Source organism: Garra rufa, chromosome 5 (genome assembly GCF_049309525.1).
Source record: "Garra rufa chromosome 5, GarRuf1.0, whole genome shotgun sequence".
NCBI lineage: Eukaryota > Metazoa > Chordata > Actinopteri > Cypriniformes > Cyprinidae > Garra > Garra rufa.
Genome location: NC_133365.1, coordinates 40,911,194 through 40,925,568, shown reverse-complemented (window position 1 = coordinate 40,925,568; position 14,375 = coordinate 40,911,194). Strand labels below are relative to the sequence as shown.

The window sequence follows — 14,375 nt, the reverse complement described above, 5'->3', positions numbered from 1 at the left end:
TTTGAATCTATTGTTTTCCCTCTATTGAGACTGTAGAGCCCTGGTTTATTATTGTTGCTGTATTATGATTTAACAGTGATGAAACTTGTTACTGTTTTTCAAGCATTCTATTAAAAGGTTTTTGTTTTTACAGCAGATTGGGGAGCCTCTTAATAGTTCCCAGAAGTTAGTGCCAAATACTATCAGCACCGATATAGATGCTTCAAAAAAATCCATGATGTCCTTCATTTAATCAATATTTACACTTCCTATAACAACCTCATAACAGGACTGCTCGTTTGCATGTTTGACCGTTGTGACAGTATCCTTATGCTCAAATCCCTTGCCTTTTTCGCACCAGACATACCGCAGATCTATGGATGCAAAAACTTCCAGTTTGGTCACATTACACCATAAAACATTCCTCCAAAACTCCACAGACCTATTCAAACAAATTTAGCATATTCAAGTTGGCCTTTAATGTTCTTCTTTGTCAAAAATGCCATTTCAGCAACATGCTTGTTTAGTGTTCTTAACCTCTGCATTGAAATGTTTTTTCCTCCTTTCATCAGGTCATCTTGCAAGTTTTTCTCATTTGCTCTAATCAAGTTTCTAAAGGCTTAATTGTGTTTAAACAATTTTGAACCTTGCCATAAAAATAAACTGATTAAAAACAGCAAGTTATGTTAACTTGTTTTATCAGGGAGAAATTATAAATGCATTTGTTAAAAAGAGTGGGATACCTGAAGATAAACATCCTGGAATTCTTAAAACTTTTCTTAAAAGTATACTTATTTTTTTATGCATTTGAATCTATAGACAGTTTCTGTAAATTAAAGTTTTGAAGACAAATGTTCACAGGTTTACAGCAGAAAAAATATTAGCCTACACGAAAGGGCCTTTGAATATTGTGGACAATGAAGTCCAGAAGCTTTGAGGTATAAAAGCTATATATAAACAAAAGTGGTATATGGACTACTTTTATTACTTTTCCATTCCATAGTGTTTGGATTGATTGGTGACTGAGGAAGTTGACAATTTCATTTTTAATTTAAAGCTGCTGTGTATTTTTTTCTTTGTAACAGCTGTGCAAAGACAAATCACCAAATTTTAGCCATGAATGCTGCCGGCAATACTGGACAGTATGTAACACGTAGTTATGAATTTATTTAAAGTCTAGAAAGGCAAGCATTGCAGAGGACAAGATGGACAAAAGCTAATCTCTACTTTAGAAAAGGTCACTGCAGGGTGAAATACAAAAGAGAAGAAATGAATAAAAAGGAAAAAATAGGGCTATACAAAGCTGAATGCCCAGCCTGGAGCTGTTTCCATGCACAGATAAACCCTCATCCATAGATGAAGACTCTTCAGTAAGTGATCATAAGCATACGGGTCCTTTACCCCAGAACTGGGCTCAATTCGTTTCTGGAAACAGTCCCTTAAGGCTCTGCTGGGGATGTGAGATCTTACAGGGTAACTTAAAACATACACTTCAACCTGTTTAAAACATTTGCCTACACAAATTCATTTGTGAATGTGAAATGCATACACAGGTCCTACGAAACCACAAATTTCACTTAAAAATATTTTACAGTATGTAAAAAAAAAAAAAAGAAGAAAAAAAAAAGAAGATGTTTGGCTGGTGGTCTCAGAATCTGCGGCGTTTGTTGGGGCCAAAGTCAACAGGAGGTCCAGGACGAGGGAAGGGAAGAGGGAGACCACCTGGATTACCAGCAGACCCCTGCTGAAAAACAAAAAGACAGAAGCTTAGATACTATACACTTCACATGTTGAAATTAATGTTGTCAATGTGTGTTGAGAAATCTGCACCTCACTGGAAGCCAAGCTGGCAGCTCCTGCTGTTGTAGTATTTCCACCCATCGGGTTCCTGTTCATGGCCATTCCCTGACCTTTCACCCCAAGAAAGAAAAAGGAATGTTAAGTTCGTAAAACAAGAAAACAACAACTTTACTCAATTTTAATAAAAAATCTCAATTTGTGTTCAGATGATGAACAAAGGTCTTACAGGTTTGGAATGACATGTGCGTGAGTAATTCATGACAGAATTTTCATTTTTTTGTGATGGTCAAAAATGACATTTCCCTGTATTCTATATTATTACCAAGTATTTGTTTTTCTTTTTGGAACTAACTTATCATAGGCCTCACTGACCTGCATTTATTCACCTCATTTTTTGGTGAGCACTGCCAAACTTATCTATAAATAATGCTTTTCCAATCCAAAACTGAGGTGCATAAGCACAGATTAATGAAGCTGACAACCAATCAGTTCTAAAAAAGGAATGGAAAACCTGTGCTAACTGAGAAAAAAATAGTTGACAAAAAGATTAAACAAAGTATTTGTTGATAATACAGAATAATGAGGGAGATTTACAAGCAGTTTTTAAAAAGCTGATCATTCTTAACCGGAAACACCAAATTAGGTAAAGGATTTTCAGCACAGAGTTAAGCAGTTCTTGCTGACATTTGTGTTCGGGTATAGTGTTGTTAAATCACCAAAGAGAAGGCTCCACCGTCAGTATACAGTATGAGAGCGGTACGTGATACTGCAAGCTGAACAGAGCGGGACACTTCAGATGTGGATTTAAACATCGACAATGAACTATAGTACATGTTTTCATATCATTACTGAGTAATTACTTTGTTGACTATATGCTGCATTAGTAGAGAAAGGACAGCAGTTTGCTATTAAAGCTGAGAGGACGCAAACACTAGCCGCACTTCAATAGGTTAAAATAATGTGATCAAAACACACAAGTCCAACCCAAATGTTTAATGTAACGATCTATTTGCATTAGTTTATATCCAGCTAATCACATTAAAGGAGTAGTTAACTTTCAGAGGAAAAGATCTGACAGTAACAATGTACTCACCCCCTTGTCATCCAAGATGTTCATGTCTTTCTTCAGTCGTAAGGAAATTATGTTTTTTGAGTAAAACATTTCAGGATTTCTCTCCATACAATGGACTTTTATGGTGCCCCCCGAGTTTGAACTTCCAAAATGCAGCTTCAAAGGGCTCTAAACAATCACAGCTGAGGAAAGGAGGGTCTTATCTAGTGAAACTAGTGAAAAAAAAAAAAAAAAACTTCTTCCTCGCTTGGGAACGTTTAGAGCCATTTGAAGCGGCATATAAACTGCATTTTGGAAGTTCAAACTCGGGGGCACCATAGAAGTCTATTATATGGAGAGAAATCCTGAAATGTTTTCCTCAAAAAACACAATTTCTTTACGACTGAAGAAAGAAAGACATGAACATCTTGGATGACAAGGGGGTGAGTACATTATCCGTAAATTTTTGTTCTGAAAGTGAACTACTCCTTTAATGCATTTGTTAGCCATCAAGTTGCACATTTAAAGCTAGCAAACTGTGCTCATTCAGCCAACAGAAATCCTGCTGCATCACAGAGTTTTACATTTAATACATCATATCTGTCTTAAATCGTTGTAAATGTTCATAAAGACTTCACGCTTGGTTGGAAGATTGTGTGTATTGTGCATTTTTAGCAAAGTGTTTTTCTTTCTGTGGCTCTAATAAAGTCTGTATGTTTCATATAGAGAGATAGAGACTACACTTTCTTTTCTCTGTTGTTGTAAACAAAGAACTTCAAGAATGGCCAAAAAGCAGCATAGATGAGTTTGAAGTAAACTTATGTCCGTTTGGTGATTAAATAAACTGTTTTAGACTGCTGTTTGAACTGAATGCGACTTGTCCGGTTTGTGTGTGTGATAACTGATACGATATCTTCTGGACGTGGAGCTGGGGTTTTGCTCGGTTTGTGATTAAAATATTTTGATTAGATATTCATCAAGTGTTCTAGAATAGAAGCAGTTAAACTCTGAGAGTATACATCCACATGATGTAATTTCAATACTACGGCTTTTGTGTGGATGTTATTGTGTATGATATTTTTAAATGTTTAAGTTGCTTTTGTTAACATCAACAATAATTATTATTAATATTAATACATTTATTCTTTAACAAAGTATGCTTCACTCCTTTTTTTTTAAAGAGTAGACCACTATTTTAATTTCTATTCAGTATCCATTTGAAAAACTATTGGTTGATTAATCTGTATCAGCCAGTGTGGTCCAACCTAGCTATCGGTAAAATCCAATATCGGTCGACCTCTATTAATCACAGTGTGTTTGAGTGCGTTTCTCACCTCCCATATGCATCCTCATGTCTGGATCCCTCTGAAAAAAGCAAACACAACGTCCATTAATTAAAAATCCTCAGAAATGCAGACAATACCTGTGGAGCTTGGAAACCTCAGAAAATTCAGACTCACTTTCTCAGAGAAATTGCCTCCCTGGCCCTGCTGTCTCCTCATCAGGTCCTCGGAGTGGGCACGGAGCTCCTCCTCTCTCCTCCGCCGCTCCTCCTCCTGACGCAGCTCCATCTGTTTCCGTTTCTGCACCTCCTGGCTATGAGCCTCCTCCATTCTCCTCAACTCTTCCTGTCTGCGCAGGAGATCTGGAGCAGAGACAGAGAAACAGACATGACTAACTGCAGTGTGATGTGATTGCTGACTAGGCATGTCTCAAAATCGACTAGTCTGTGGTTTGCCTAAACTACTAGTCATTAAAATAGGCTTGTTTTAGGCTCACCTGATTATGATGGAACAAATTGAGCATTTATAATGTTACAAAAGATTTCTATTTCAGATAAATGCTTATTTTCCTTTCTATTCATCAAAGAAACCTGAAAAAAAAATACTTAGCTGTTTTCAACATAACAATAAATGTTTTTTTTGAGCAGAATCAGAATATTAGAATGATTTCTGAAGGATTAAGTGACTGGAGTAATGATGCTAAAAACTCTGAATAAATTACATTTTAAAATATATTCAAATAGTTATTTTAAACAGTAAAAATATATAAATTTTGGATCAAATAAATGCAGGCTTGGTGAGCAGTAGAGACTTCTTAAAAAAAAAACATTACAAATCGTAAAAACTTTTGACTGGTAGTGTATGATATAAATAAGAGCTTTTGCTTAATGTGTGCTAGACTAATGTCGTGAACCGACATGTTTGTCTGTAAAGCCAGAATGTGATGTGCCCAAAACGCAGACAAACCAAAAAAAAAAAAATTATATTGCGTTTTCTTTACCGATATTAATAATCAATATTAGAATATGAAGAGCAATAATCAACAATAATGCTTTTTGTCATTACATTGCAGCCCTATGAGCTCCTGTTTTTATTTGTATAATTTAAATACAATTTTAAACGGTCCATTGTTACTGGCAACAATTTTAAAGTAGATTAAAATAATTGGGTAAATTTTAATATTTGACATTAAAGACAACATAATATTGTGATTTTAATAAGATGATTAGAAAAATTGCCCTGATGAATGTAAAAAAAAATAAAAAATAAAAAAAAAAATAAACCTGACCCTGGTGAAGAGTATGGACAGCATACAGTAGTGTTGTGTAGACAGAAAACAGTTTGAAAGCGATTATCTCCTGTAAAGCTCTAAAATAGGGTTTAGCAAACTAGGATTTTATGAGGAAAATGAATTTGATGAAAACCGAATGTTATAAAAAAGTAAAATTCAAATAAACAGAACAAAAATAATCCAATAACATGTCATGTGACTATTAACCCAACAGAGAACAACAAACATCCAAATATGTTGTTAAATGACTGAAATGTTAACTTGAATTCCCAGGGGGTTTTATATTTGGGGTACATTTTGGAATTAACAATCGCCCAAAAACGGCAACCTGTGTGTACTCACCTTGTCTCATCAACATGACTTGGTGCTCATGTCGTGCCGCTTCCATTTCAGTCTCCAGCTTCTCTTGGGCCTCTTTGATGTTTCGATCAACCTGTTCAAACTGCTGCTTTTCCATTTCCATTAAGGCCTTCCAGCGCATAGCATACTCGTATTCAAACGAGCCTGGCTGAGCAAACCGGGGTAGCTGCTCCCGCTCTCTAATTGACATATAGAGGAAGACTTGTTAGTTTATGTATATGGTGAGTAACCATGTAATATACACACTTAAATGGTCATTTTCACAAAAATGAACAAGGTGAGACCTATCCACTTTGTTCTTGTTGGATACAGTTTTTTTTATAATTTAATAAAGGTTGCAATTTTGAACAAAAAATATATTTTAGAGCACATCAAGAAAAAAATTATATTCACCACACAATATTCCATTACTTCTCCAGGTATGAAAAGTTTCCTCTACGTATAGGAATTCTGGACAACCATCTGGTTGCACATTACTGTTATATACACAATGCATATTAGAACAAACTCACTTGTGAAATAGTGCGTTTTTGTTAATAAGTCTCTCAGGAAGTCCCTCATCCTCGTCAAGCTGATCCATTGGCTCAACAGTAACAGGCCTGGGAAAACTGAGTTGAGGAAAGAAAGTCAAACTTAAGTAAACCAAATACCATTTACAAACAACTACTGATGAAAACAGCAAACACTCACGCGGTGAGAAGAAAGGCTCCATCTCCACAACGGTCCAGAGCTTTCCTGGCAGAGGGTTTGTTGGCAAACTCCACAATGCCCTTCCCAGTTGGCCTGCCACGATCATCGACGATGACAATGGCCCTTTCGATTGGACCAAACATGGAGAAGGCCTCTTCCAGGAGCTCATTGGACACAAACTGGGGCAGGTTCTTGACTGTCAGCGCAGCGCCATGAGTGGCAAAACGCACACGGATCTGGCGACCTCGGAACACGGCATCATCCAGTTCTGCTTTTGCTATGTCCGCAAGAGTCTTTGTTTCCTAAGAACAGCAAGCAAGTCAGGGTTAATGTTGCATTGATCCTTTGCTGTCTGAGATCCAATACATCATTTCAAAATAAAAATGCACAAAACATTGTTTCTGTAGGTTTTATAAAGGTGAATTTAAGACTTAAGACCAAATAAGGAAGAATTTAAGGAATAAACTTAATAGAACATAATCAATAATCAATAATCAATAATGTCTCTAAATGTATTGTATTGTATAAGCGATGCTTTCAAGTTTTAAAATACCATTTAAATTAAAAAAGATAGATACAATTTCTAGAAAAACAAAATGACATGTCTTGTTTTATGAAAGATTGATAAAAAAAAAAGAATTTATAAATCAAACAAAAACAAATATTTGCCAATAGACTGAAAAAACAAAAACCTAAATCAAAGGGTAAACTAGTTTTCAAAAGACATTTGTTCTTGCTTTAACCCTTAAAGACCTAGAACATTTTTGGGGCACCTGAGGTACCCGTATAGTTCTTTGTTTTTTTCAGACCTATTAGCAGTCAGCATCAATTGTCATATATCATAAACATAAGAACTTTATGTCTAGCTTATTTAAAATTAAAATTTTCCCTTTGTTTTTTCTAAAAATTAGTGAATTTCCAGAATTTTAGGAAAAACGCTAGCAACAATTGGGTGATTTTTAGTGTGTACTCAAACAAAAAATACAAGAAATTTGTATTTAGGTGTTTTACACTTCCAAATAAAATTGTCTATATATAACATTCCCCAAGCAAGTTATAGCCATTTATTACAATATTATAGGCGCTTTACAGTGAAAAACAGGCCTATTTAGTTTATTGACAATACAGGCCTGTCCAAAAACGTTTCAGGAGTAAAGTCATAGCAGAAACAGTGTTACATAATAGCAAAACAGTAAAAATAAGTTACTTTTACAGATAAATATATTCTTAATCCGAGGATGAACAATAAACATGAACAGTGTAGAAAGTAGCACAAGAAAAATTGCACAAATTGTCTTGTGCAACAACAACAACAAAAAAGTCCAAATTATTCACAAAATTCACACAAAATGAGAGAAATATACAGAGTGCAACCGAAAAAATTGTGCAAATAATCTTTACAAACTATATAAGAATTAGTTCCATAATATAACAACCAAATAGATAGATTTGCTGACTGTAGTCTGCGTCAGAATCTATTTTACCGGGAGATCGCCTAGTGACGCGAAAACCTACATTCCAGTGCTTTATCTGATATGTGCTGCTGTTTTATCCTTGTTTTTGGTTTGTGTTATGTCAAAGGGCTCTGTCGTGAAGATTTTTGTCCATTTTCAAAGAATGCTGTCATGCAAATGTGTTATTTTCCGTTTGTTTTCATGCACACAAGACGCACTTTTCGTTTGTTCAGATTTGCAAAGAAACATACTAATCGGTCCCAAAACCTATGTTTATTGGTTGAATAGATGGCAGTTTGGACCAATCTGGGCACAGGGGTGGGACTAAGCATCAGCAATCGTTCCTGTTTGGCTCAGAGGATCGAAACATATTGATTTCATGAACACAAATCAGTGCTGAGGAAATGCGATGACTAAGGGTGGCACGGTAAATGAAAAACAACCGAACCGTTCGGTTCGCTTGTCTCGGTTCGGTGCGTGTGTGCGTCGCACGGTTCAACGCATGCGCAATGTAGCCTCGTGAGTGTCCTTTTCGCGTGAAATAAGAGGTGTGTGTAGACAGAGACAGTAAAAGTGGAGTGCTGCAGGTTACGTCACGTGTAGAAATGGCAAGTGGGAGAGATAAGGAAGGCTGCCCGGAGTTGATGCGCCAGCTATAATACGCTGCTCATCCAACTTGGCTGTGCTTTCAATTTTATTAAAGGAAAGGATGAAGCTGATTGGTTGGTTCATGTCACATGGCCTGCGGTGAGCTTGCGGAATTTTGAAAAGTTGAGATGTTTTTATCTCGATGCGGCGCGGACGCGCCTGGAAAAAACGAGCGTGTCGCAGCGCGTCGCTTCCATTACGAGCGCATACCACGCGTCTACATTTGAAATAACAAACTTGAGTGCGCAAAAGAGGCTTCATGTGAACGGCCACTAAGCCAGGTCAGTTGTGTGGGAACATTTTGGATTTCATGTTACCTATGATGAAGACGGGAATAAAAGAATAGATCGAACTGAGACTGTGTGCAAGCATTGCGGAAAATGCATATAATATGCTAACGGCAACACTTCTAATTTGTCAGTTCATCTGAGAAGACATCACACTGGGGTGTTGGTAGACATGTAAGTTAATTCTTCAGTTCAATCTTTATGTGCTAAAAAGGGACATGAATTCCTGTGGAGATACACATTGTCCTGTTTTTGCCAAATAAATGAAAAGCGTGTCAACAATGTCTTCTCTATTGCTGTATCAAATCTCCAGGCCTGATAGTGGAAAAAATTCCTGAGCCTGAACTTTTTTTTCCCTTGCCCCCGAGGTGAGTGGGGTGGAGGTACTATGTATGCGACGCACTTTTACACATAACTTGTTGGTTCAGTTCAGTCAGATAAAGGTTTTTCACAAAAAAAGCTTATAGATTGGCATTTCAGCCTTTATCCCATTAAAATGAATAAATCAAGTATATAATGCATAACATTTATTTAAAACAATGTCCTAATTGTTTAGATTTTTAGAAAGCACATTAACTTCTTTCACATTTACAACTCTGTGTTTGCATAAAAAACAGCTAAAAATTTGAACGTGCAAATTAATTCTATGTCACGAGGGGGCGCTTTAGGAGCGCTGAAATATTACGGTTTCCCTAAGAATGGCTGAAAGCAAAGCAGCATTAACGCTTATCAGTCATGAAATGAAAATGCCAACTACACGTTTCTGAGGACAGTCGGTTCCCTTCAGATATATTCATATAAAGACAACAGTGCCGCGTTTTGACTTTGAAACGTGCAGTGAGCATATTTATTCAATGAAATCATTGCCTCTTAAAGTTTAATCCAGCTCTATCGCGATTCTCGTCTTTCCGTCCCCAACTGTAACACCTCTTAAAATAATTAATCCTCTTCTTTTACCATTTAAAATATTTACCACTTTTTATGGCCTTAAATTTGATACAACTAAATTGAGGAGTTTTAAGGTCCCCATGAGCCCTCTACTTCAGGATAGCCCGTCGGGCAGCCGGTCAAATAATGTTGGTAGCCCGTAGGGATGTGCGGTATACCGGTACTGTGAAAATACCGGTATTTATTTTTTTTTAAACGGTACAATATCAAAAGTTTGCTCAGTTCGGTATTTCATCCGCTGTTCCGATTTTCACCACTATGCGGCAGTGTTCCACAAACTGGCGTAAAACCGGCAAGCGTGATAACAGACAAACGGCAATGGATCGCACAGATGAAACGCGCTCTGCAGTGGTCAAAGGAGCTAGCAAAAAAAATAAAGACTGAAAAGATATGTATATGTGAACCCATTTTATTCAGTCCCAAAATCACAATCCAACCTGTATCCTCTACTCTGTTGCATTCTGGTTGCTTTCACATTTTCTTTGTGATAAAGACTGAAAATATGTGACCCTGGACCACAAAACCAGTCATAAGCTTAAATTTTACAAAACTGAGGTGTATATATCACATGAAAGCTGAATAAATAAGCTTTCTATTGATGTATGGTTTGTTAGGATAGGACAATATTTGGCCGAGATACAACTATTTGGAAATCTGGAATCTGACGGTGCAAAAAAAAAATCAAAATACTGAGAAAATCTCCTTTAAAGTTCTCCAAATTAAGTTCTTAACAATGCATGTTACTAATAAAAAAATACATTTTGATATATTTATAGTAGGAATTTTACAAAAAAATCTTCATGGAACATGAACTTTACTTAATTTCCTAATGATATTTGGCATAAAAAAAATCAATAATTTTGACCCATACCATGTATTTTTGGCTATTGCTACAAATATACCCTAGCACCTTAAGACTGGTTTTGTGGTCCAGGGTCACATATATTAAGAGATTACTTTATTTTAATTAGATCTCTTCAGTTTTGTTTCTTCTAAAATCAAAATTGTAGTTATTATTTTTTTGTAACAATTTCTTTGCACAGTTGTTCATAGAGTTTTCAATTCACCTATATTTGCCTGTTTCCTTTTTCTTTTTTTTTAACCTATGGTATCGATTTGGTATCGATACCAAGGTATTAGATCCTAGTATCGTACCGAAGTCAAAATTGTGGTATCGAGCCATCCCTAGTAGCCCGACTGGAAAACCCAATAGCTCCGGGACGTCGGGCTAGCGATTTTGCGAGCCCTGTAAATATGCCTTTATCGAAATCCTTAATGTCTTCCCCTGGCTTCATAAACATAGCCATGACTTATGGTTTGAGTTGCCAGTAGGAGACAATTGTACAGTATGGGAGCTAAAAACACCTTCGCGCATGGAGCATTGCCTTAACCTGTATCAATCTATTTGACAAAGACACAAGGCCCGCCCCTTCCCTACTTCTGATTGGCTCATCGGCCAGAATGTGACTTGTTTGAGTCGTTGAGCGTTAAAGCTGCTCTCTGACCTGCACATCTCAGATTTAGAGAAATGACAGAGCAATATCCACGAACCTGATTTTTTTTTTCCCGCAGCCACAGTACGCCGGAAATCCGGCGTGGTGCCGGAACGCTATCACCCCTGAATCTCCCCTAGCTTTCCTCAGAGATGGTCTCAATAATGTGCTTAAAGTCAAGTCCAATTCAGTTTGTGCATGATTACATGATAAAACTTTTTTTTTTTAATAATGTATCCTAAATTGTGGATAATCAAGCTACATTTCATATGCCAAAACAAACTTCTGGAGTGTTAAAGATTAAAATAAAAAAAATACAAACAAGAACCGTACAAAACCGAAAACCGTGACCTAAAACCGTGATACGAACCGAACCGTGGGTTTTGTGAACTGTGCCACCGCTAGCGATGACGTAATCACGCTCATGACGGAGCCTCTGAGACAAATGCGATATCGCATATAGACTCTGTACATTACGAGACTTTTTAAAGCATTCAAATTGGATTAGCGGTTCAAAAGTTATTAAACATTTAAGAACAATAGTTATTTTTAGCCGCGGGCGGCTGTCTCGGTCTTTGAGGGTTAAGCATAGACTACACTTCATTCAGTTTTCTCAAGAAAAACAAAGACTTCATGTCTTCAATTTGCCTCTCAATTTAAATGATTAGTTTACTTCCAGAATAAAGTTTTCCTGATAGTTTACTCATCCCCATGTCATCCAAGATGTTCATGTCTTTCTTTCTTCAGTCAAAAAGAAATTAAGGTTTTTATGGTAAACATTCCAGGATTTTTCTCCATATAGTGGACTTGAATGGGAGTCAATTGGTTGAAGGTCCAAACTGCAGTTTCAATGCAGCTTCAAAGAGCTCTACACGATCCCAGCGGAGGAAAAAGTGTCTTATCTAGCAAAACGATTGGTCATTTCCTAAAAAAAAATGAAAATGTATATACTTTTCCAACCATAAATGCTCGTCTTGCACTAGCTCTGCGATGCGCAAACTGTTGGTTCCCATTGAAATCCATTATATGGAGAAAAATCCTAATCCTAATTTCTTTTTAACTGAAGACAAGACATGAAAATCTTGGATGACGTGGGGGGTGAGTAAATTATCTGGAAATTTTTATTCTGAAAGTGAACTAATTCTGAAATGTATCTTGATTTAAGGATATTTAGACATTTGTATTGAAAAAAAAGCAAAAATACTGACAATGTTATATGATCTTCAACTAAAAATTTAGTAGACAAATTACAGAAAAAGCAGTTTTGGTTATGAAAACTATATAAACTTTGCCTGGTCAAACTCACCAGCCTGATGAAGCCAAAGCCTCTTTCCTTGTTGATGAAGATCTCAGAAGGTTTTCCATACTTGGAGAAGAGCTTCTCCACATCCTCCTCTGTGGTTCCAGTGGGCAGGTTCCCCACAAACAGCCTGCTCCTCTGCGTGTAGGTCTTCTCACCTGGCTTCTTGAAGTTCTGTAGGTCTATAGTGAAAGCAGCATCTGCAGGAGAAAAGGTTCAATCAGTGACTATGACTTTAAGTCAAAGATCTGTGGCGTAAATGCTTTTCAGTCCTTACTGGGGCTACTCTGCTCCCCGGCATCAGTGTGTTGTCCATTGCTGTCTGCTCCTGAAGGCTTCCTCTGCTGATCCTGTTGGGGGTTGGGCTGCTGTCGGGGTGGGCCGTGATTCTGCTGGTCTGAACGGGGTCCTCTGTTTCCCTGCATCTGTTGAGGCACATGAACAAAGTTACAAACTTGATTTCATTTATTTTTAAAACCTGAGATCATAGCTCAATCAAAAGTGAAAACAAAGGCATGATGGATGCTGATCTGGCATCTCTTAAGAGAATTCACTGACATTACAGCATCCTTTAATTGCACATTCAATCAAATGCTTAATGACAAAATCTACACTGAACACACATGAATAACGGACATTCAAAACCAACAAACTATGAATCTGATTACATTATAGACTGATATAGAATAACAGAGCTTGAATATTCGAGTATTTTATCATTGGATGTAATTTGAATTATACATTAATGAAAAAATAAGATGCGTTTTTAACATCCAATGTCTTGCTTAGTGAGTGTTTAGACATATATCGTTACAAACGTGATTTATTGATTGGTGGATGCAATTTGATGTCTTTGTTTTCAACGATTGTTTGCCTCTTCGTTATGTACGCCAGCATATGCTTTGTTCACTGTTAAGAGTTCAAGCTCAAATTACTATCATTAATGAGTGTACTTAAACGCATGCATTTTTACATTATTGTCTGATTTCTTCATTAATAAGCGTGTATGGGTTTGCAAAGCGGAGCCAAGCCGGACTGATACATTCAACACGGCAAATACGTTAGTTAGCCCGGACTCGTCTCAAGCTCATATGCACAAACGCATTCATTCATAAATAAAAACATGCATTATAAGAATAGAATATAAAACAGATACAAACGTCTAAATACCTTTTATAAGAGTGTTTAATCCGCTTCCAGTAACACACGCAGCGTTGATCACAAAGAGGAGAGGGTTGAACGCTGGACAACTCAAACTGCTGGCTGATCTAACTGCTCATTGGTTGGCGCTGGGTTTTCCGGTGTACGCTCTGACGATTTCGATTGGCCAATCCCACGTCAATAAAATGACGTGTACATGTTCTAAATGTTTCATTGGATGCCATCGTTTTTAAACCCAGTTACATAGGCTAGACTGGTTGTGGTAAATCGGAAATGACGAAAAAACAAGTTTGTGAGCGGTGTGGATTGAGAAATGCTAAGGCTGGCGCCGACAAGTGTTGAACAAAGGAAGCGCAATTAACAAAACCAGTGTCGATTTCAATTAAAAGAAATGAACCAGTTTACACTTTTTATCTGATTATGCTAAGGCACCTGATATAATCATTCAAAAATAATTGCATTATTTACACAATGACTTTTTTCACATCAATCTACATTCCATGCACCGTAATGACAGAACAAACACAGAATTGTCAGAACTTAGTCAATTTATTAAAAAAAAAACTGAAATAAGCACGTTGCATAAGTATTTATACTTTGTTGTGAATGATGTGACAGGCTTTGTACATC

The 14,375-nt window shown here is 36.8% G+C and overlaps 1 protein-coding gene across 2 annotated transcripts; it reads right to left on the bottom strand.

Moving 5' to 3' along the window:
• Positions 1-1,126: 1,126 nt before the first annotated feature.
• Positions 1,127-13,841, bottom strand: nono (non-POU domain containing, octamer-binding). 2 transcript variants are annotated; one of them, XM_073840628.1, is made up of 10 exons: positions 13,755-13,841; positions 12,862-13,009; positions 12,591-12,784; positions 6,455-6,756; positions 6,277-6,372; positions 5,747-5,943; positions 4,291-4,475; positions 4,165-4,195; positions 1,810-1,889; positions 1,127-1,723 (listed from the first exon to the last, which is right to left on the bottom strand). In XM_073840628.1, the coding sequence occupies exons 2-10, from the start codon at positions 13,007-13,009 to the stop codon at positions 1,628-1,630; spliced, it is 1,329 nt and encodes a 442-aa protein (XP_073696729.1). In that variant the 5' UTR covers positions 13,755-13,841; the 3' UTR covers positions 1,127-1,627. The 2 variants fall into 2 exon arrangements, with proteins under 2 accessions (XP_073696729.1, XP_073696730.1); XM_073840629.1 differs by having other exon boundaries at positions 1,127-1,720.
• Positions 13,842-14,375: the final 534 nt, after the last annotated feature.

Excerpts from the sequence above, each read along its gene's own strand:
- nono (XM_073840628.1), bottom strand. The coding sequence starts at position 13,009 with ATGCAGGGAAACAGAGGACCCCGTTCAGACCAGCAGAATCACGGCCCA. Across the intron at positions 6,757-12,590 it reads GCTTTGGCTTCATCAGGCTG|GAAACAAAGACTCTTGCGGA; the intron begins GTGAGTTTGACC and ends TGCTGTTCTTAG. Across the intron at positions 4,196-4,290 it reads GAGGCAATTTCTCTGAGAAA|AGGGATCCAGACATGAGGAT; the intron begins GTGAGTCTGAAT and ends TGCTTTTTTCAG.